This window comes from Ursus americanus, chromosome 4, assembly GCF_024610735.1.
Source record: "Ursus americanus isolate L20-20 chromosome 4, mUrsAme1.1.p, whole genome shotgun sequence".
Lineage (NCBI taxonomy): Eukaryota > Metazoa > Chordata > Mammalia > Carnivora > Ursidae > Ursus > Ursus americanus.
In genome coordinates this window covers 34181202-34205909 of record NC_142130.1, presented here as the reverse complement: position 1 = coordinate 34205909, position 24708 = coordinate 34181202, and the positions used below count along the sequence as shown (strand labels likewise).

At 38.3% G+C, this 24708-nt stretch overlaps 1 protein-coding gene across 1 annotated transcript in view; it reads right to left on the bottom strand.

The window, feature by feature from the left end:
- Positions 1–20199: 20199 nt before the first annotated feature.
- CCDC14 (coiled-coil domain containing 14) overlaps positions 20200–24708 on the bottom strand; it is a 49317-nt gene continuing 44808 nt past the window's right edge. Inside the window, exon 13 of the mRNA XM_045812611.2 lies at positions 20200–22082. Coding sequence (XP_045668567.2) covers positions 21146–22082 — 937 coding nt within the window. The 3' untranslated portion in view covers positions 20200–21145. The remainder of the gene's footprint in view (positions 22083–24708) is intronic.

Genomic DNA, 24708 nt, shown 5'->3' with positions numbered 1-24708 from the left:
CTGTTTTTTTCTGAAATTAATATAACTACTGCTGCTTTTTAAATGAGTGTTAGCATAGTATATCTTTCTCCAACCATTTATTTTAAACTTCTATGTGTCTTTATAATTAAAGTATTCTGGTTGTAGGCAACATGTAGTTGGGTCTTGTTTTTTATCTCCTGTGAAAATCTCTGTGTTTTAATTTGGCACATTTAGACCACTGATATTCAAAATAATTGTTAATATAGTTGGATTAATAGCTACCATATTTGTTACTGTTTTCTACTTGCTCCTCTTCTTCTTTGACCTTCACTGTGAGAATGAAGTTGAGCTACTGGAGCTCAAAAGTGTGGGCCCCTCCCCTCTCCATGTCTGGGTTCTTCTGAAGGTTTTAACTCTCAGACTTGTCCATACTGAGCTTCCATCAATTTGTCAATTACAGTTTGGTTTGTCCTATGCTGGCCCTGGTTAGTGCTTTTGCTTCTGGGTTTCTGCCCTGGTAAGTTGTGATTCTCTGTATCCACTCATCTATCTCCAATATTAGAAACAGCAGTTTGCCCTGTGAAATCACTTCTCTCACAGACCTAAGAAGAATTGTTGATTTTTCTTTGTTCACCTCTTTACTGGTTATGATTTCCAAACTTCTTATATGACAGACCAGAAGCCAAAAGTTCTCATCAGCATTATTTATGTTCTGGTTTTTAAAAAATTTTATAATGGCCACCTTAGTGGGTATGAAGTATATTCCATTATGGTTTTGATTTGCATTTCCCTGATGACTAATGATGTTGAGCATCTTTTCATGTGCTTATTGATCATTTGCATATATTCTTTGGAGAAATATCTTTGAATTCTTTTGCCCATTTTTGTCCATAATTGGATTGTTGGGGGGATTGTCTTTGAATTGTGGGGGTTCTTTATATATTCTGGATATTAATCCTTTGTCAAATATATGATTTGCAAATATTTTCTCCCATTCCATGGGTTGTCTTTTCATTCTTTGATTGTATCCTTTGATGCACAAGAGTTTTAAATTTTGATGAGGTCCAGTCTCTTTTTCCTTTGTTGCCCATGCTATTTATGTCATAGTTAAACTACTGCAAAATCCAAGGTCATTTTCTCCTATATATTCTTCTAAGAAATTTATAGTTTTATCTCTTATATTTAGGACTTTAATCCATGCTGAGCTAATTTTTTATATGGTGTAAGGTAAGAGTCCAACTTCATTCTTTCACACATGGATATCTAGTTTTCCTAGCACCATTTGTTGAAAAGACTGTTTTTCTCATCAAATGGTCTTGGCACCCTTGACAAAAATCAATTGACCAAATATGCAAGGGTTTATTTCTATTATCTATTCTATTCCATTGGTCTGTATGTCTGTTCTTTTGCTGGTATCATGCTGTTTTGATTACTGTAGCTTTGTGTTAAGTTTTAAAATCATGGTGTGTGAGACTTTCAACTTTGTTCATCCTTTTTTTTTTTTTTTTTTTGAGATTGTTTTGACTATTAGAGGGCTCCTTGAGATTTCATGTAAATTTTAGGATTTTTTCTTTTTCTTTCCTACAAAACCCAACATTAGGATTTTGATAGGAATGACATAGATTGCTTTGGTAGTAACGCCATCTTAATACTGTCTTGCAACCCATGAACATGGGATGTCTTCCTAATTATTTAGGCCTTCTTTAATTTCTTTCAGCAGTGTTTTGTAGTTTACAGTGTACAAGTCTCACCTTCTTGGTTAAATGTGTTCCTAAATATTTTATTCTTTTTGATGCTGTCAAAACTGGAAGTGTTTTCTTAATTTCCTTTTCAGATCGTTCATTGCTAAAGTATAGAAATACAGATGATTTTTGTTTGTTGATTTTGTATCCTGCCCTGTTATGTCAATTTTATTCCACTTCTAAAAATGTCTTCTTAGAAAGAGTCCTGTCCAGAAAGGGAGACCTGGCTGGTCTTTTTCAAGAGTCAATGAGAGCTAAAGTGCCCCAGTCCTAAACTCTGGTTAGTGACGAGATGAAGAGGGTTTACTCAAAGTTCTAGGAAATATATCACTTACTCTGAAAAATGCTGTGGCCCAAACACACAAACCTAGCACGTAGACCTGATTTGTCAAGATGAAATAAATCTGCTTCAGAGAGAAATGTGTTTTTAGTTCCCTTAAATGTCCTGAAATAATGCAAGTTAGCTCCATTGTCCCAAAGCAAGAAACTAGTTGTAGAAAATATTCCTTTCCTTGGTGGAGAAGGGGTGTCTGTTTATCTATACTGCCTTCCCAGAAAGTTTAATCTGCAAGCCCTGGCCTCCATCTGTCTGTGCACATCCTCTGCACTTCCTTCCTATCTCTGGATCCCTTCCCTGGCCTGGCCCCCTTCGCTGCTGGGCCCTTGTTAGGAAAGCCAAAGGAGAAGGAAAGGGAAAGAAGAGAAGGCAAAATGTCACAATTTAGTACTCTCTCACAAGTATAGAATAATAAATAACTCCCTTAGTTTCTGAATTTATTAAGTCCCCCTAGACTGGTGTTGGTGGATTCAGGCTAAAGACTTGCTGGTTTTCAAGTCTGGCTGCACGTGGGATTCACCTGGGGAGCTCTTTAAAAATATTTATGTCTGGGTATCCTCCTCCAGAAATGGATTCAGTTGGTCTGGGGTGCAGCCTGGGGAATGAATGTTTTTTTTCACTCCCCATAATTCTGATGTGAGATCAGAGCTGAGAACCACTTAAAGCTTAGGTAAAATCCATAACAGAAAGAAAATTTAGAAATCGACCAACTGTGCTTCTATTTCTTTTTCAGTCCTTAAGGCTGTTTAAAGACCAGTGTCTTGACCTGAGGAATTAACAAATGAAAATACAGAATATTGAGCTCCAGAGAGTGTTTGTGAACTTGTTCCTGTAGTAAATATCTATAAATTGATTTTCTATACGGTTGACCCTTGAACAACAAGGGTTTCAACTGTGTGGGTCCACTTATATGTGGATTTTTTTACAGTACAACATTGTAAATGCATTTTATCTTCTTCCTTAATAACATTTTCTTTCCCCTAGCTCACTTTACTATAACAATACAGTATATAATACATATCACATACAAAATATGTGTTAATCGACTGTTTATGTTATTGGTAAGGCTTCCAGTCAACAGTAGGCTATTAGTAGTTAAGTTTTGGGGGAGTCAAAAGTTATACATGGATTTTCAACTGTGTAGGGGGCTGGTGCCCCTCCCCCTCAAACCCCCATTTTTCGAGGGTCAACTGCACTTTTTTTTTATTTGGTGGGTTTTTTTTTTTAAGTTTTTATTTATTTATTTATTTATTTATTTATTTATTTATTTATTTATTTATTTATTTTAGAGAGAGCAGGCTTGTGCACAAGATGGGGGAGGGTCAGAGGGAGAGGAAGAGGGAAAGAATCCCAAGCAGACTCTGCACGGAGCAAGAGCTCCACGCAAGGCTCAATCTCATGACCCTGAGATCATGACCCAGAAATCATGACCTAAGCTGAAACCAAGAGTTGGAGGTTTAACTGACTGAGCCACCCAGGTGCCTCAAGGGTCAACTGAACTTTAAATCCTATTATTTCATGCATTATCATTATGTAATTGAGCAAGTTAGTCTTTGGGGGGGAAATACTTGACTACAAAGCCAGTAACTAAAATAGAATTCCTAGGGGCGCCTGCCTTCGGCTCAGGGCGTGATCCCGGCGTTATGGGATCGAGCCCCACATCAGGCTCTTCAGCTATGAGCCTGCTTCTTCCTCTCCCGCTCCCCTTGCTTGTGTTCCCTCTCTCGCTGGCTGTCTCTATCTCTGTCAAATAAATAAATAAAATCTTTAAAAATAAATAAATAAAATAGAATTCCTAAGTCCAGAAAAATGTTTAAATTAGGTTTTTAACCATAAAAGTCACAATTCTAATTGCTAGGAAAAGAAATAAAGGAAAGAACAGTACAGTAGGTAGAAAGCAAAGTGTAGCCATCATCTTGCCTATAGCTGCACACTGCAATCCCCTGAGTATGCTCTACTGAGAATTTTTTTGGGTATCTTTCAGGAAAGGGCTGTTTCATTAGATCACTTCTTATAATAATAACTTTAAAATTTAGTCTAAGATGTTATGGTTAGTATGTTTGAAACTTATTTAATCCAAATCAATGATATCAAGCTGCAGAACCCCTAAAATTCCAAGAGGTGATCGGAGTGGATGGAATGGGGACTCGGGCCAGGCCCCCAAGCACCCATCCACTCCTTGTCCAGAGCAGTTCTGCTTTTCTTGATTTTATGTACTAAGCATTTATGTATGACTTTGTAGAACACTTAAATCCTCTGTTTCATATAGTCAGAAAGAATAACAACAGTTTAAATAAAGACAAATATGGACTCAGGTGATCACATTCCATTATTTCACATTCTATCTATCATTCTCCCTCATATTTACTGTTAAACCTATAGGTTCTCTATTTTCTCCCCTTTCCCATCAAATACAATGTAGAGGCTTATCTTAGAAACCACAGAGGGAAGTGCTATAAAAACCCAGCACAGCAAAGACGACATTTAAAGACAAATTGAGCACATGCAAATCATGGCTGAGAAGTCCATCTATTGTGTAAAGCAAATTTGGGGGCATTTTAAATGTAAGTCCCTTGATTTATACATTCTGTAAACTCCGTTTTCTGCATTATGAGAATCTACCAGATGATATAATCTATTAAAATTTCTTTAAGGGAAATGGAGGTGAGAGGATAAGTTGTACATTTCTACTTCAAATTCTTTGTGTGGAGGGAATACAATATAGTGGTAAGATCTGAATCAGCCCCTTGGTTTGCATTGAAGCTTTGTCATTAACTAGTCGTGTGACTTTGGACAAGTAACTTAAATTCTTCTGGGCCTTAATTTCCTAACTGTTAAAAATGAGATATAGGTAGGGACGCCTGGGTGGCTCAGTTGGTTAAGCGTCTGCCTTTGGCTCAGGTTATGATCCCAGGGTCCTGGGATGGAGTCCTGCATCCTTGCTCAGCCGGGAGCCTGCTTAGCCCTCTACCTGCCACTCCCTCTGCTTGTGTTCTCTCTCTCTCTGATAAGTAAATAAATAAAATCCTTAAAAAAAATGAGATACAGGTGAAAGAAACCGTGTCTGCTCTATAGGGTTGTTTTGAAGGTTGAATGAGAAAATACACTGCAAAGCATACTAGCAGAGTGCTTGATACACAATAATTGTTCCACAGATGGTAAATATTATTCTGTGGAGTATCAATTAAGTATTCAATCCTGCCATGCCAAATTCAATACTCTGGCCTCTGATGGGCTGAAATTTTTTCCATTATTTGTGAATATACAAAGTGAGTGAATGGCTACATTTACTGTATTACTTATCTGTGGAAATTTTTTTTAAAGGTTTTCATTGCAAAAACAAACCAACCAAACTATATCATAACAACAAAATGGAATTTCTAAGAGAGGAAAAAAACAACAACAGAAGAAATCCTTTTTTGGGAAATTTTTGTTAGGGATTACCCCAGCATGTTTTATAATGGTCTTCAACAGGTCCATGTACCCACTGGAAAAACCCGTTAATTAAGTCAAGAGCCCTCACATAAACAGAAGCCTGACAATAGGAGGTTAAGTAAAACAGCAACATTCCAGATTCCTCTTCTTTGTTGGTCTTCCAGGGCTCCTCTGGTCCCTCTCCTTACCACCAGCAAGACCATACCTAAACTGTCTTAAGGGCATATCCACCTTTCCTTCCTGGTGATATGAGAAGCAGATTTCAATTCAGTTAGGAGTTCCAGTGACTGGACATTCTGCCTGGAAAGTTTTTTCTTATGTTTCTATAATCATTAATGCTGCTAATAACATCTACTCAAATTATGACAGTAACAACAATTCTAAATACTTAAAGATTTAACAAAATAGACTCAGGATCTGTACTGAAGAAAAGTTGGGGGGGGGGGCTATTAAAACACACAAAACAGGATTTGAATAAAATGAAAGTTATATTATGTTTCCAGAAGGAAAGAAAATGTAAAACTGTTAATTCTAATAAATTTAATATATACATTTAATGTAGTTCCAATTAGAATTACAACAGTGTTTTTCTTAGAATTAGGTAAAATGGGGGCACCTGGGTGGTATAGTTTGTTAAGTGTCAGACTCTTGGTTTCAGCTCAGGTTGTGATCTCAGGGTCATGAGACTGAGTCTTGGTTTGGGCTCTGCACTCCGCGCACAGTCTACTTGAGTTTCTCTCGCCCTTGCCCTCTGCCTCTCCCACTTGTGCACGTGCTCTCTCTCTCTCTCTCTCTCAAATAAATAAATAAATAAATCTTAAAAAAAAAGAATTAGGTAAAATGATTCTAAAGTTCACATGGAAAACAAATGCCAACGAAGAGCTAATGCAACTATAAAAATGTAAGAAAAGAGTGTATATGTGTAGGGGCTTACTAAGATATCAGTCATACAACACACTTCACATAGTCAAGTCAATATGGAATTTGTGGAACAGAAAAAATAATTGATAATTACATGACAGTGGTTATTAGAAATGTGCTAAAGTGGTAGTTCAATGGGGAAAAATGAACTAGTGAAAAAAAAAAAGTGCTGGGACACCTGGGTGGCTCAGTGGGTTAAGTGTCTGCCTTTGGCTCAGGTCATCAGGTCCTGGGATTGAGCCCCACACTGGGGTCCCTGCTCAGTGAGAAGTCTGCTTCTCCCTCTGCCACTCCCCCTGCTTGTGCTCACTTGCGCTCTCTCTGATAAATAAATAAAATCTTTAGAAAAAATAAAACTTAAAAAAAAAGTGGAGGCACAACTGGCTACCCATCTGAAATAAAATAAAAATGGACTAAATTCAAAAGTAAATTGCAAATGAATTAAAGATTTAAATGTAAAAGAAAAATAATTTTAAAACTTGAAGAAAAATATCTAGATTATACATGTACAATCTATGGTTTGGGGAGACTTTCCTCATTAAGAATCAAGAAACTACAAAATAAATGACAGGCATATTTGACCATTATATATACACACACATATAGGTATAGCAAAAGGTACTAAACAAAGTTAATAGCAATTAAGATGTCTGGAAAAATGTTTGTGCTACTATATTCTCACAAAGAATTCCTTTCTATACAAAGCACCCTTAAAAACTGATAAAGCCAACAATGGAAAAAATTGTGAAAGAGACACAAATAAACAATTCACTTAAGTCAAAAGACCCAACAAAAGTGAATATGCCCAAAGTCACTAGCAATTAAATAAAAATGAAAGCAACATAAAATTACTTGATACCCATCACACAGGCACACATAAAAATAGCCACTGATCAATTTAAGGATCAGTAAGAATCATAATTGCAATGAATTGAAACACATCAAATAAATTTAATCTATGGACTCATAATGATACTAAAACCATTGAAAGATGCCTAGAACCCATGCATTACTTCAAAAACTGGTAAACACCTGGAAAGAACCTTGCATTTTTCTTATGCATATAAACTGTATCATTGGGTAATCAAACAGCAGAAGTGAGAAAGTTTTTACGCCCTCAGTGAAAAAGGATAGAGTTGGACTGTCATTTTGCAACTCGAATGGATCTGGACACAGAGCAACAGTGGCTGGTTGCTAATATCACAAAGGGAGAGACCATCAGATAGGATGTGACCCTGATGGAGGAACAGACACCATCTATGAATTATTCTTGCCATAAAGATCAAACCTGAATTTGGCCAAGCCTTTAAATTCCACTGCCAATTCACCGGAAACAGCTAGGACAACATAGGAATGCAATCTGCAAAATTCAGACTGCGGGAAACTTCACAGCACCAGTAACGTGGTTCCTCCAATAAATAAATTATAAGAAACAAAAAGATGGAGGAGGAAACTATAAATTTAAAAGGACGTAAGATTTTAAGTAATTGCAATTTGTGGGCCTTACTTGAATTCCTACTCAAAATGTAAATACTGTTTGAATATTTAATAAAAATTATCAATTTTTAAAGATATGATGATAATATCGTACTTATTTTATCTTTTAGAAATACATTTTTATTTATATTTATGGCTAGAATAATATGGTGTCTAGAATTTGCTTTAAAATATGTGAAACCGGGGAAGCGGATGGGATAGGATTGGCCATGGATGGGTGGTGGTTGAGGCTGGCTGGTGGGAACATGAGAATTCATTATACTATTTGCCTACTCTTGTGCATATCTGAAATTCTCCGTAATGAAAAGTAAACACACACACACACACACACACACACACACACACACACACATGACACACAAAGCCAAAGTACCTATTGCTGTTTGCTGGTAGTACGTATGAAGGCAGTTCTCACACATTGCTGGCAGAAGGCAATTTGGGAAGACATATGTTTAAAAATGCATGTATCTTTGGGGTGCCTGGGTGGCTCAGCCTTAAGCGTCTGCCTTTAGCTCAGGTCATGATCCTAGCATTCTGGGACTGAGCCCTGCATCGCATCGGGCTCCCTGCTCAGCAGGAAGCCTGCTTCTCCCTCTCCCACTCCCCCTGCTTGTGTTCCCTCTCTCACTGCCTCTCTGTCAAATAAATAAATAAAATATTTTAAAATGAAAATATAAATGCATGTACCTTTGACCCAGAGAGTCTACTCCTGGGATGCTATGCCTTAGAAAAGGAAGTAGGAACACATGAGGCTGCACAACAAATACGTTTACTGTGAGAGTGTTCATGGGGGACCCCAGACTGGAAACAAAGTGAATCACAGCAGATTTGGTAGATTGGCCCACTCTCCCTTCCAGTTACCCCTTTTCTTGCATGTCTTTCTATTGTGCAGAGGCTGGAAAGCTAAACATGTATTTCCCAGACTCCTTTGAAGGTAGGGTTCTAGATTGTGATTTAATATCGCCAATCATTGGTGCCAGTGCAGATCTGGCATGGGTCTGCAGTCAAAAGTTCTGGTGATAGCTACCTGATCCCCACAAGGTGCAGCTGATGTGACATGATTCTGGAGCCAGCAGCTGGGACAGCATCTTCCTGACTGTGATAGACACAGCGATTCCCCTGAAGTTCAGGTTCTGTGGGACTGTGGTGGGAGCCATTCCTGGAGGCCCAGGCTGGAGCCTGCTACTTGGGTCCCTCTAATACTTTTATAAGTCCCGAGTTGCCCACATTAAATCCTTTCCTACTTAACTAGTTTCTATAATATACAATGAACCAAATTATTGAATAAATTGTAGTATTCTATTTCCATATCATGGAACATTAAGCGTCCATTGAAAAGAATAAATTGGATGCATACTAAATGACTTTCTGGTCATCTAGAGGGATTTTCACAGGTACTTCGAAGTATGAGAAAAAAATTACAGAAAAATAAGTATAACATGACCGACTTTTGTAAACCAATGATCAGCTCCCTGAAATCACTACGAACAGCAGAATCTATATAGGATTTTATGAGCATGGAGAAAATACTGGGTTATGAATATAGGTTACAGGTGTGTAGTTAGGGATAGGAAAGGCATTGGTATGGGATGACAAGGTGGAGAGGAAAGATGTTGGTGAAAAAACAGCAAGCATGATATGATCCTATATATATAAATCTACTTGTGTTTGTATATTGCATGCATAAAGAATACTTGAAAGGATAACAAGTTAGTCTCAGGGTGATGGGATTTTCGGGGGGGGTTTACTTTCTTTATAAGTTTATATAAAGACCGAATTTTACAATAATCATTTTTTTAAAAGATTTTATTTATTTATTTGAGAGAGAGCATGAACGGGGGGGGGGCGGCAAAGGGAGAGGGAGAAGCAGACTCCCTGCTGAGTGGGGAGCAGCAACCCAGGGCTTTATCCCAGGACCATGAGATGGTGACCTGAACTGAAGTCAGCTGCTTAACTGACTGAGCCGTCCTTCATTTGTTTTTTCGTATGATCAGAAAAAGTAAAGGTATTTTCGTTGTGGGAAAAAAAAGCTCAAAAAAACAAAGTGATTTACCATAGTAGCAAAAGCTGCAAGGTAGCTGCGAATAAATCCCACAAAATTTTAACAAGATCTTTATGGGGCAGATAAATGGAGCATTATACAATATTAACGGCTTACAGTTCTCAATATAATAAAGATGGCAATTCTCCAAATTGGCCTATAAATTCAAAGCAATTCCAATAAAATCTCAAGAGGATTTTTCACAGAACTTGACAAACTGATCTCTGAGTTGACACAGAAGAGTAAAGGGCCCAGAATAGCCAAGACAATTTAGAAGATGAATAAGGAGAGAGGACTGCCCTATCAGGTATCCACATGTTATAAATCTGCAATAATTAAAAGCGTCATATTGCACAGAGGCAGATAATGCATAAGTGAAACAGACTTGAGAGAGTAGCAATAGACTCACAAATATTGCAGATCTTGGTGAGAGACAGGTGACATAACACGTCAGTGCAAAGGACAAGATGGCAAACTAGCATAGGTAGCTGGCCTCCTTTCAGAATTCACCTTAGAAATGCTACAGGAGTGAGGAGTGGGTTAATGAATAAGAGAAATCAGGAAGACAGGAAGGGGTTTTGTTCCAGTATGTGTTTGGGAAATGGTAGGTTAGAATAAAAGGCCAGGCAGAGGACAAGTTGTGGAAGAAGAATTTTATTATATTTTCTTCCCTCCTCCACACTGTTCTGAGTCACTGCTCACCTCAATGCCTCTGTGGGGCCCAAGTAATGCCAGCACAGTGCTACTGGATATAAGAAGAATATTATGGCAGAGCTGGAATCTGGCTGGTGGAGAGACGCTAACAACAGGTGTAGGTCAATGTTTGACCCCTGAGCAGTCCTTACTCCTATTCCAATCCTGAGGGAGGAAACCTTGAAAAAGAGCAGAGCTGAGGGAGGAGATACAGGAAAAGCCAGTTCATGTGGGTAGGTAAATAGGGAGTGATCAAATCTAGACTGAAAGAACAGAAGTCATCAGTCTAAGGAATATTTCCTGCCCCTATGACCACCACCGCACAACATCATATATGTTGCATAAACTCATCAAGAAAGGCCTTGGATTAGAGTATGGATTTCAGTCTCTTCTCCCAGGTATGCATTACCTGTCTAGGTGGCTAGGTTTCCCAAGGTAATATGAAATTATAGGGGGAAAGAATGATACAAACAAGGTGCACATGCTTAATGGTCCATGCTAAAGGGAACAGAATCAATAGATCAAACAAAGATTTAAAATACACATAATAAATATATCGAACAAGGTAACGGAGAGTACTGGAAATATGAAGCAGGAACGAGCAATTATAAAGAAGAACAAACTGTTCCTCTAATGTAACAACCGAAATTAAGAATTCAATAAATGAATTTATCAGCAAAATAGATAAAGGTGAAGTATAAATTAGTGAGATGAAAGCCCAGATCAGGAAACTTTGCTCATAAAAGTTAAGAATAGACAAAGAGATGGCAAAAGTAAGAGAAAAGCTAAGAGACAGGAGATTTGAAGTATAAACTTAGTAGAGATCACAGAAAGAGAAAGGAAAACAAATTACGAGGAAATACCGGAAGAAATATTGACTGGGAATTTTCCAGGATTAGAAAAAGGTGTAAAGATTATTGATTCAAAGATCCCATAGAGCACTAACCGGAGACATTAAAAAACATAAAGCCACAAATACAACACTGTCATACTCACCAGAGTGAAACCGAAGATCAAACCCAGAGAAAATTCTAAAGGCTTCCAGAGAGAAAAATTATATCAACTTCAAAGCAGTAAGGATCTGCTCTATGACAGGCTTCTTGAGAACCACACTGGGAGCCAGGAGACAACAGTGTGGTGTAATATGCAAAGTGCTGAAGGAAAACAAATTTGAAGCTAGGATTTTATATCAAAACTGTTTTAAATTTATAGTTTTTCCCTTCATTTCTGAGATGGCTTAATTTTTGCCTTTCATTTCTTTCCTAAGCTTTACTAGCTCCTGCTTCATCTCCTGTTGTCTCACGTTGTCCCTAAGCTCTTTGCTTCTCTACTCAATGCTCTTAAGTTGAGTAAACAGCTGTTTATAATGCAGTTTTAAAAATTCACAACCAAGGGCGCCTGGGGGGCTCAGTCAGTTAAGCGTCTGCCACTGGCTCAGGTCATCATCCCAGGGTCCTGGGATCGAGTCCCGCATTGGGCTCCTTGCTCAGCAGGGAGTCTGCTTCTCTGTCCCTTCCCTGGCTTGTGTGCATTCTCTCTCTCACTCACTCTCTTTCTCTCTCAAATAAACAAAAAAATCTTTTAAAAAAAAATTATCGGCCAAATATTTAGTCACAACTTTTATTTACTCTCTGGCAACATTTTTCTGGTAAATGTTTTTGATAAGTTCACAGTTTCGTTTTCCTATTTCTTTCATATTTTCCCCCTCAAAGTATTTTAGTATCGATCCTCTGCTGGTCCTTCTTGATGACTTAGTCTTTGAAGCACAGAAAGAAGGTATGTCGGCTGGATCAGCTATCTGCAAAATGCTTGTGTGTAAGAAGCATTGGAATTTTCCTTAATACTCAGAGTTCCATGCAGTGATTTGTTTAATATTTCTTTGCCACATGGTAATGGGCATCTGTGTGTTTCCCTCCAATGTAAAGCCTATGGATCTTTTTCGCAAGTCATAAACTAAGGATTTAAAACTTCTCTCTTTGGGTGAGCTGTTCATCATTGAGAAGTGTGCTTTGCTAGCTCTTTCTGCATTTGGAGTCATGGCATCTGCCCCATATTCCCTCTCATCTGCACCCTGCTTGACCACTACCGCTTTGGGCAGTCCTTCTAATCTGCGGCTTGTTTTCGAGCTGTCTCCTGCTTTCTCCCACAAATGGAGTTTATACTCCTCTTGTTCATTTTGATTTCTACAAAAGAAGGGAAAAGGGCTACTTTACACTACCTACTTCACATTGAAATCCAATGGAAATTATTGTTTAAGTGGTGAAATATTGTTTAAAAGGGTGAAATTAAAACATTCAAGTCCTCAGAAAGGCACCACACAAAGATACTCTTTGAAAATGACATCACCCAGGAGAAAAATAAATAGGGAGGGCATCTGTGAGTATTAAAGAAAGAAACAACAGCAATGCGAAGCTAAAATTCTGTGTGACGTCAACATGGTTTGAGTGTCTCTCGGAGCTATGTGCCTAGCTCCTTTAGTATTGGAAGCCCTCTCCTCGGAAAATACAGCGTTTTGATCTGGGGAGAATTGGAGATCTTATCTCCTCATGTGGCAGTTTCTGGGCCTTAGGTCCCTCAGAGGCACGCTTTGTCTTATTTACCTTTAAATGCTCAGTGCGTGGCACACAGTAGAGATGTGATAAATTATAAATGAATGAAGGTCACATAGAATATGAAGACAGTCACTTGATGATCTGACTCATGATCCAGAGCTCTTGCTCTAATACACTGTTATTAAAAGAAACCTATCCACAGACTTAAATATCACTGCCTAAGTGTCTTATATTCACCAATGATCTATTATGACTTTTCTCAAACTTTGGCCAAAGATACAAAACTACAATTTAAATTCTCATACTCTTTCTGGGTAGCTTAGGGGTTGAAGACATTGCTTTATGTGTTAGTCATCCATTATTACAGAAATCTGATCAGATGGATTTTTAATCCAATTGGGATGGGGGGAGGGAAGAGGTAATGACAGAGGGCTCGGTTCTCTGGTGGAAACAATGGTCATTAGCTTTGTGGCAGGGGAAGGATGGAGGGGTGGCATATAGGTCATGCACTAAATAGTGAAGACCTACTTACTCAAACATTTATTTACTGACTTGCTCTAGTTTGTGTCTCATCGTCTACCAATCTCCCTATCCTAAGACAGCAAGTCTGATGGTATTGACCTAAAAAATAAAATTAATTTTCTCTCGAACCATTGAGGCTCTGGATTTGAAAACTTATTTTTCCTTTATTCCTTTCTTCTCGCCAAACCACAAACAACTACCCTCCAAGAGGGTCTGTTCTGCTTGTTTTGGAGCTGCTGACTTTGAAAATATTTGATTCTGGTATCCTACCCCATTCTGAGCCTAGAGCTCACAGCCAAGTGCAGAATAATCTGGAAAGGATGGTGGGGTAAAAATATGTACCTTGGCTGTGTGCTCCCTACTGAGCAGTGGATATTTCTTGTTATAGATCTGAACAAATGTGTAAGCCTACAGCTCCAAAGGGGACCAAATTTCCCTCCCGGATAGTCTGTGATACCTCTACACGTCTTCTTGAAGTGCCCATGGAGAAATGAACCCTTTTACCCTCTGAGCTGGGCGGATGGTAGTGCTGGGGTGCTGGAAATGTCAGAACTCACTGTGAATGCCAGTGTCGATAGGAGAAAAACTCATGTAACTTTCTCCATCTACTTTAAGCACAAGCTTTTTTTTTTTTCCCCTAAAGATTTTGAGTGAGAGGAAGCATCAGTGAGAGAGTGAGGGAACATGAGGGGGGTGGGGGAGGGCAGAGGGAGAGTTAGAAGCAGGGTCCCTGCTAAGCAGGACCCTGGGATCATGTCCTGAGCCAAAGGCAGACGCTTAACTGACTGAGCCACCCAGGCGCCCCTAAACACAAGTTTAAATGATGACTTTTGATGGAATTCAAGTGACAGGTGGGAGGATTGTTTTACTAGTATTATGCCACATGCTAAACAGAGATTTTAAACATTGTGTGCCTTTCATAAAGTAAAAGTAAAACCTTAACTATCTAGTACGGTATATACACATGTACATGGATCAGCTATATATAGTGATCATTATCATCTGTTTAGTGTTTATAATTCACAAGGCAGTTTTTACTTATCTTACTTAATCCTCATAATAAATTCCTTATTAGACCATGCTAGTAGAGAAAGAATGGCATACAGCTAGATTCTGGTGGCAGATTTGGGGCCCCAGGGGCTCAAGTGGTCATGAGAGTTAGCTGCTATCAGGGAGACAAAATAGTGAAGAAAGTAGACTGAAAAATCAGAGTATCTGTTCAAAGAGTTAGTTGTGTGGTTTCGAGCAAGTGTCCTGAATATTTTTTGGATTCAGTTTCCGTATTTTTAAAAATGAGATTGGATCAGAGAATCATAAGGCCCCTTTTACCTATTAAAGTCCTGTAAAAAATAAAGCAAAAATTTTCCACAATCTTTTTTATGCCAGGAGTATTTCAAACTTCTAAGTAGGCCATACTAATAGAAATGGTGATGTTCAAAAATTAGTCCTGAGACAGAATTATTCATAGAGATACCAGTAATATCAGAGCTGCTTTTGAATCAGAGGTGGCAAATAATGACCTCCCTTCTATAAGTCTTCTCTGGAGTTGGCAGGGCCATCCCGTTGACAGGGAAAATGACCTGTCTACTTCACATAAAGTTCTAAATACCCTGAGCAGAACCTTCAAAATTGACTGATCAAAAGATGTCTAGTCAAAATGCTAGAACACAACTATTAAATAGGATGTCAAATCATGGGGTGACCAAAGAACTTCTAGTCAAATCCTCCCATTTTGTAAAACAAGGTTCACACAGAGAAACAGTAGCAGAACATGAACCTAGGTCTCCTGGTTCCCAGTCTGCCTCTTTTCACCATTCTTTATGGCCTCTTGCTTCTGGCTTCACAGGTGAGTTTGTGGTGTGAACTCTCTCTCTGGGACAGCTGAGACCACTTGTTTGGTCAGAACCTGAGCTTTGAAGAACGGTTCACTTCTAGCAGGACAGGAAGGACCTGGGCCCCCCTGAGTTGTCCTAACATGATGTCACTCAACACCAAAATGACAATGTGAATACCATCTAGAAAGGAACTACAGCCCCAATATGACCTGTAATAGAATATAATGGCTAAGACATTAACAAGATCACAGGAAGTGGTAATCTAATTGCATTCTGCTTGATAACATCACATCTGGAGTTCATCTGCTCATTGCTGAATTTAAGTTTTAAGACCTTGGCAAACTGGAGGACATCAAGTGAAGGGAAGCAGGATGGTGAGGGCTCTTCCAATGTTGTAAGTAACCGATTATACAGTGCCCTCGTTTTCAAAGTGCTTTGCCTACATTTATCCCTCCCACAAATTGGTAAGGTAGGCTGGTAGGATAAATTATCCCTGCGATGGTGATAGAGTTAAATAAATGCTTCATCCTATCACCCCTCTTAAATATTAAAAAAAAATCTGTGGCTTCTCCATGGCACAAGTAGTGTGCGGATATTTGCTAAACAAGTTGGATTTTGCTTCAGAAGTTAATAATGAGAATAAAGAATAAAAAATACAGGGAAGCTAATGCTAGGTTAGTTGTGTGTAATAAAGCTACAAACTGTTGCATGAACTCACCAACACCAAGAGAAAATCAAGTAAAGTCAAGATGACCATTTGTCAGGGATTTAGCTAAGTCCAACAATTGTTATTAACTGCCTACTATATGATAGGCACCAAGTGCCATGAGAGATATCAGAGATGAACAAATGCTGGCCCCTGCCCTTAAGAAGCATACAGGGCAGGAAAGGATGACATGGAAACAGATACATGCATCAATAGAGGCATATACAAGGCACAGTTGTAGTACCACGGGTATGAAAAATGAGTTAAGAATTGGTCAGGAGGAGCAAAAGGGTGGTCAAGGCAAAAGGAATACATTTGGCACATTTGGGATCCTACCAGTAGCAGGTATCACTCACTGTAGAATGGGTTCCTTCTTTGGGTATAAGTGTGAGATAGATGACTTTTATTAAAGTCCTTTCAAAACCTCAACTTAAGCCCTTCAGAAGTCTGTAACATCTTACCATCTCATAATTCTCAGGGAGGTCCTATTCAGGCCAGCTGCTTTAATAAAAAGTGTGCAGTTCTCTACAAGTGGTGTACTAAAACATAAAAATATAAGGCGAATTTAAGCAATTTTGAGCAGACAGAAACCTAGTTAAGAGATCTAAAACATGATTGAGGGAGTGTTAGCTCACATATCAAATAGAGCTTTATCTGGTGGTATGCTTAAATTCTAGATTCCTAAACATAATTTTTGAGAAGGGGCTTCTTAATCTAATAATGGAAAGTTAAGCCAATTCTGTCATCTTTGCCCTCTTCCCATGTTTTTTTCACAGCACTTACCACTCATGTTCCTTTGCTTGTGTCCCACTGTAATGTAAGCTCCTTGAGGGCAGAGAAGATCTGATTTATTGTTGTATTCTCAGAGCCCAGAAGAGTACCTGGCAAATATTAGAGCTTTCATTTACTCATTGAATGAAAGAACCATTAGCTGAGGAGATCACCCCACAATGTGAGCAGTAAATACTTGGTAAGTTGTGACTTGGCCACATGCCCTTTCTATCTAACTGGGCTTTGCAATTCTCCCCTCCTTTCCCTGTGGTTGAAGCAGGCCTTTGTAACTTTTAAGGCACTTGACATAAAAGCCATTAGTGAAAAGAAAAGATTTTTGCAAGATTTACTCAACTCCAGGGGTGAATAGAGGAAGAATGTGTACAAAGGACTTCTTTGGTTTCTTTAGCCCTTAGCATCTCTACACTTGGTCACAGAACCAGATTCTTTCATCTTCAGTGGTATTCACAAATACTAAATCCATCTTGACGTTTGCACATTACCTCCACAAATCCAAGATAGGACAGAACAGTGACAAAATGCTAGAGGACAATTCTTTCCCATTCTACACCCAATATCTTATCAAGGAGACACTGAGTTCACCCTGTTCGAGGCTGGGAGATACTCTGCTAATCTGCTTTTCACACTCTGGGACATCTGAGAAGGCTTTGTGAGGGGGCTGGGATTTGGAGCCAGACTGACCCTTCTGAGACTGTGAAGAGGCAGTTACACTGACTTCTTGTGTGAAGATCTAAAGAGGACTACTGAGCCCGGGCATGCTTTCTCTCCTTTTTATCCCACTCTCCATTATCAGTACTGTTACCAAGGCTTAATTTGGAACTTGACCAAGAACTCTATTATTCATTTGAGACATTGCTCAGTGTGACTCAAACTGACCAAATTGGAGAACTTGGAGTCATCTTTGATTTCTCTTTCATTTTCTAAGTCACCAAGCCTATTGAAAATTTTTCAATTTGTCTCTCCTTTCTCACCTTTGTTGCCAAAACTTTGTCAATTTGTCTGGACTGCTGCCACAGCTTTCTAGGTGGCTTCCAGCCTCCCCCTCCTCTACTCTTGATGTACAATCCCTCTATGCAATTTTGAGAACACCCCGTTTTATCTGGTAGTCCTCAATTAAAAGCAAAACAAAACAAACCACCACCACCAAATATACCCAAACACCCAAGACTTCATGATTAATGGTTATTCCTCAGCCTGGAGCTCAGGACATTCCAGTGTGACCCTAACTCTTCTAATTGTGCTATCAGCTACTGTTACCATTATCATATACATTTGACCCTTGAACACAGGTTTGAACTGTGCAGGTCAACTTATACATGGATTTTCTGGTAAATATAATACAGCACTGTGAATGTATTTTCTCCGCCTTGTGATTTTCTTCGCATTTTTTCTAGCTTATTCTAAGAATATAGTATACTAATACATATAACATACAAAATATGTTATCAGTAAGGCTTCTAGCTAACAGTGGGCTATTAGTAGTTAAGTTTTTGAGGAATCAAAAGTTATACACGGATTTTTGATTGCATAGGGGGTGTTGGTGTCCCTAACCCTTGAGTTGTTCAAGAGTCAACTGTCATAATCTTGATCCGTCTATGTTAGTCAGGTTGGTGCACCTATCATCTTCTTAATATACTACTCAGCCCCCGTGGTTTGATGATATTTTCTTTACGAGGTAAACATTGTGAGGATATTCACAGGATATTCAAATCCTACATGTTCTTAAACATCAAAATGACGTTTCTTCTCTTCTAGGTCTTCCTGTACCATTTGTAGGCTTCCTTCTAAACTTCTATGAAGCTCACGGTCTAGCCCATCCTTCTTGCTAGAATCATATTCCCCCTTGAAATTTAATCAAATTATTTCATGCTTCTATGCCATGTGTGTATCTTATATTAAATAAATAGTTAAGCTCCTGGTGAGGTTTCTTGAGAATTTTCCAGCCTCATATGTTGTTTTGTTTTGCTTAAAGATTTTATTTATTTGAGTAAGAGAGAGAATGAGAGAGAGAGATCATGAGTGGGGAGGAGGGGCAGGAGGAGAGGGAGAAGCAGGATCCCTGCTGAGCAGGGAACCTGACATGGGGCTGGATCCCAGGACCCTGAGATCATGACCTAAGCTGAAGGCAGACACTTAACTGACTGAGCCACCCAGGCAGCCCAAAGATTTTATATCAGAGAGAGTGAGAGAGAGAGAGGGAGAGAGTATGAAACAGGGACAGCATGAGTGGTGGGGAGGGGCAGAAGGAGGAGCAGACTTCCCACTGAGCAGGGAGCCTGAAGCGGGGCTCGATCCTAGGACCCTGGGATCAGGACCTGAGCTGAAGGCAGATGCTCACCCGACTGAGCCACCCAGGCACCCCCTTATTTGTTTTTCAATCACATTGTTAACCCCTAATTAATTGAACCCATAAGCATTTAATAATTTTCTTTGCACGAAAGAATGCTCATACTATTTTAGGGGCAAAATAAAATGCTCTTCTTGTATTATCATATAATAATCTTAAGAATTTACTTCTGCATGTGAATAACAATTGAATATTTGGGAGTAGACAGATGAGTTTTCTTCCTTGCTGTATTTTCTATTTCTGAACTGTACTTTGTAACTTACATTGTTAAAGAGTGGTGGCCTGTTACCTCCAAATACACCAATGAATTCATTTATGAATACTGGAATATTGAAAATATTAACGGACAATTCTAGGAAGAAAACTAAAGATTCATTTAGTATTTTTAGACTTAAGAAATCCCTATTTATAAAATCTGGACATGTCAAAGAGATTGTATCTAGGTCCTTCTGAAGTTGTAGCATCAACACTTAAAAACCAGTAGGAGGTGGTCCTGGTACCGGCAGAACCCTTTAATACTAAGGCCTGCCCCAGCACTGTGCATAAGGACACCGGCCGGTGACCAGGAAGTACCAGTGATAGCACAACGCTCCGTCTTGGAACAGCTTGAATGTGCTGCTTACACGGACAGAGGTGATACCGAGTAGTTAAGAAGTGCTAGTACAGAGAAGCAGAGACTAACTCAGTTCATATTTTTTATAAAATAGAGAACATCCTCAGCTAAAGGGCTAAAAAGGAATTAGTCTGGAATGGCAGAATTACCAGTGCAAGATTTACAAACTCCTTTATGTTCAAATACAGTAAGGACAAAAAACAAATAAACATTTCTCATTTATTTAAAAAGAAACAAATTTCCCAAGCTAAGACTTATCTATTAGTATTTCTTTATCAGTCTGACTTTCTTTTTTAAAGGTCTTAAACATCCATTCAGGATAAAAATAAATAAAAATACCAAAGTTTTAATAAACCATATGCCAACTTAGGATGTTATCTGTATTTTCTTGGACCAATAATGTTTTTTTTTTTTTTTTAAGATTTTATTTATTTATTCGACAGAGATAGAGACAGCCAGCGAGAGAGGGAACACAAGCAGGGGGAGTGGGAGAGGAAGAAGCAGGCTCATAGCGGAGGAGCCTGATGTGGGGCTCGATCCCAGAACGCCGGGATCACGCCCTGAGCCAAAGGCAGACACTTAACTGCTGTGCCACCCAGGCGCCCCTGGACCAATAATGTTTTTAAAAAGATGGAGATACTGGCATTTTTCTCTTAAAAGAAACGTTTTATGTCTCACCAACAACACTAGCCTGCAGCACACAGCATCCCATATAAAAACACAATGCCGTTAAAACACAAACAGAAATCCTGAAAGAGAAAAGACACCCTAGTTTGATACAATAAATTGTATCCAGAGACTCCCTTCCCACGATCTGTTAGGACAACCAGAGAATCCTTCAGACCTGGACCCCTTAGTCCAGCAGGGTAAGAAAAGACTTCTAAGTGTGAAGTACTAAAATAAAGTATTACTTATAATACTTTCCCAGTTATCTACAACTTTCTTCTCTTAACAAATGTCAGTTTCTTAAGATGACTTGTTTGTATGAACTCTAGACTGTCAATATATTCCAGTAATAAATTTATTATTCATATAATTATCATACATAATTAATATAAAACATCATTTCTCAAAAGAAATTTAAAATATACATTCAACGTAGCCAAGTTCTATTCTTAAAAAGAAGCACTCAATCCCTTTTTCTTCTGAGCTCATTTCTCCAGAAGACCAGTCCCTAAGGACTTCTGGAGTCTAGCAATGTTAGCATCCAGTGCCGCAAGGCCATTCCGGAAGTCTTGTTCATCACGAGAGGTGAACGTTGAAAAAGAAGAGATGCTCCAGTCAGATGTTAAGTCAGAGTTTAGAAAGCTACCATCGGAGACAACACTACTCCTCACTTGAACGCTGCTGCTCTGACAAGTGGAGGGACCAGGACACGCAGCCAGTCCCGGTGGCTCCTCGGGGGCAGCAGGGATCTTGCAGATGGCTTCCTTTATTTTCTTGAGGAGCTGCTTGTCTTCCATATCAGCTGTGTGGGAAAGTTTCTCAGGTGCATCTTCGGCTTCCTTTTTGGAAGAGGAACAAATTCCAGGTGCACACAATTTATTTTCTTTTTCAGAGACGAGTCCGCTGTTGCCAACCAGCTGTGGTGAAGCCACAGTGATCTGTGGCTGGGGGGATAATCTCTTAGATAGTGGTGATTTCTTTTTAGAAGTGCTTCTAGCAAATGGAATGTAAATTGTATTATCCAAATTACACTCATTGTCTATTAGAGTTGTGATTTCGCTCTCCTCAACAGAATCCTGTTTTGAAGGGGTAGAAACGATCCCAGGGGCTGATGCTTCTTCTGTGCTCCTTGTGTGACTGTGCTGAGGGCCTTTGGATGGCAGCACATTTTCATAAGGTCTATCTGGCTTCATGTGCTCCTCATTGTTAACTGCAGAAAGTGGCTCGGAATGTGTAAAAGTGTGATCTGTTTCTAACTTATTTAGGTAGCTCATTATGGAAGTATGAGCAGGGATTGGGTCATGTTGAGGCTGTTTTTCATAAATGTTCAGGAGTGATCTGGTAAGATTATTCCCAGACTTGCAGCGAGCACTGTCCATACTAAGATCTGAGAGAAGCCTTGCCATACTGCTCTGTAAAGTTCTGTTAAGAAGAATTTAGTACACTAATTATTCTTTTTTTTTTTACCTGTTTCTTTCATTTATTTATTTATACATCTTTAAAAGAAAGGATCTGAGGCAAGCACTTGGTTCGCAACATGGACAAAAGCAACAAAGCACAAAATCACAGAATGCATCTGGAATGAGTACATTACAATAACAAATGATTAAAAGATCTCAGTCTGTATCAAATCTAATATTATGATATTTTAAAATACAGGCTTAGGAATTTTTTTCTCGTATGAAATGCCTTATTCTTGAGCAACACTGCAAAATGGCGTGGATTCTGTTAGTAATGAAGTTATTTCTCTCCATTCAAAATATATACGCAAAGGGTACTGGAACAATACTGGGAAAAAAGTATAGTTAGATAATTATCTGGTATAATTAGATACGAGCAACATCTAGGTACCAGGAGAAGTGTGATATAAGAAAAACCACTCAGGGTTTGAAGTCAGACAGAAATGGTATCAAATCCTATCACTAGCTGTGATCTTGGGCAAGTCATTCAACCTTTCTGAATCTCAAGTTCCTTAATTGCAAAATGAAGATATCTACTTCAGAATTACAATGAACATTACATAAGATAAAATAATAAAATATGAGGGTAAGTGCTTAGTACTGCACCAGGTTATATGGGTGTTCACTTGATGGCAGCTTTTATTAGTAGTCCTATTAAAGCCATTTTACACCAAGCTTTTGGTCTTTCTGAATTGAGTCATATGTAGGTTCTTACATATCAATAAGAAAAGAAATACATCAATTTTTAAAAAGATAAAGGACATCAACAGGTCATTTTAAAAGATTACAACTAGCCAGTAAGCATGTTTAAAAGTTAAACTTCTAACTGGAGAAGTTCAAATTTTTAAAATGTGATTTTTTGGGGGGAGGGGGCTATAAACTAACATGGTAAAATAAGACTAATACCCACTGTCAGAGAAGCTTGAAGAGGCAGGAACTACCAGCGAGAGTGTGCACTGGTATAACCCTTCCAGAGAGCAAACTGGCAATACGTCAGAAGTCTTAAATATTTGTACACCCCACGTTTTTAGACCCGCTAATTTGCACTTCTAGGAATTAATCCTACATATATACATCAAGAGGCTGTACCCAAAGACACAATTACAAAGACAGAATTTATAATAGAAAATAGATGGATTATCTTTATCTTCAAATACAGAATGATTGAATTATGCTATAATTGCACCATAGCCATTTATAGTTGTGTTGTAAGGAATATTTATTGATGGAGAAAAGTTCATTATATAAGGTTAAACTTAAAAGAGCAGTCCATAAATAACATGGATGCAATACTATTTTTATAAAAATAGTCACACCCCTTCAAACAAAATACTAAAAGGAAATCTCTATACTAAATAGCAGTGATTATACCTCTGGATATAGAATGAGTGTTTTTTTCCCTACAAAAAGAAAACCAAATTTTTTTCCAACCTGGCTTACCCTGTCATCTTAAACATATTTTGATTTCTGATTGCTCTTCAAATGGCAATGGCTACCACTTTTTCTCATTCCTCTCTCAAGAAGCTAGTGAACTATTATTAAAAGACAAAAAATATGTTATATGAACATAACTTTTAAAAATGCTGTAATGAATAATTACCCACTAATTAATTCGATCAGACTACATACTGGAATTTTCATTTTATGTTTTTAGAAAAGGAATACTTATCTTGCAGTTTCTTTCCAGACTTAAATAAAAAGGTTATCTTTGCTGTGAACAAAACCAGTGATGAAGAAAGGAAGAAAGGGACATGACATTAATAAGTTTAATCTCTGGAAATTAATAGTAATCACTAAGCTTCTGATTTAAACAAGAAAAGTGACTGACCATTGTCTCTGAAACTAAAAGAAAAATCTCTGTAAGTAAAGAAATGACAGTACGTCAAAATTTTAAAGGAAGCAATACAAACACCTGAATAGCTACAAAGTAGATACATTTCTGTTTCTATCCTGTGGGATATATGTAAACACACTGATTTTTAATGCTTAGAAAACTGACACATCTTTCTATAAGACATTCAAGGTTCTTTCTCAGCTATTTATAAAAATATACTTAATTAAATAAGTATCAGCACTTGTAAGAGTATTCTTAGAAGCTATGAGAATATTTACCACTTATTTACTGAAAATATATTAATTTTCCCTCATACTCTAATGGTTTCATAACATGATTGTAGTAAAATTTCGAAAAAGTGATAAGGATGTATTTCAAAATTACTGAAGGGTGGAGAAGGGAGAGATGGTTTAGGATATTTGTTTAGAACTCATACATGTGACTTCTAGTCCCATTATCCCTCTCCAACAATCTGAGAAAGGCACTCAGAAATTGTGAAATCTTTAACAGATTATTTAAAACACATATAAAAAACACACATCTGTCTTACCAAGGTGTATGACTATAGGGAAGAAGGATGGGCTAGCTGACCATGAAGATTTAGCTGTACTGTCAGATATTGCTGCTTTACCCTCTGTCAAAAGTAAAATTAAAGTGGTCACAGTAGCCCAGCTACCATATTGGAGATGTTCCTAATTAATTAAATTGCACAGGGTATCACCAAATATATTATAAATCAGCAACGTGGGTGAAT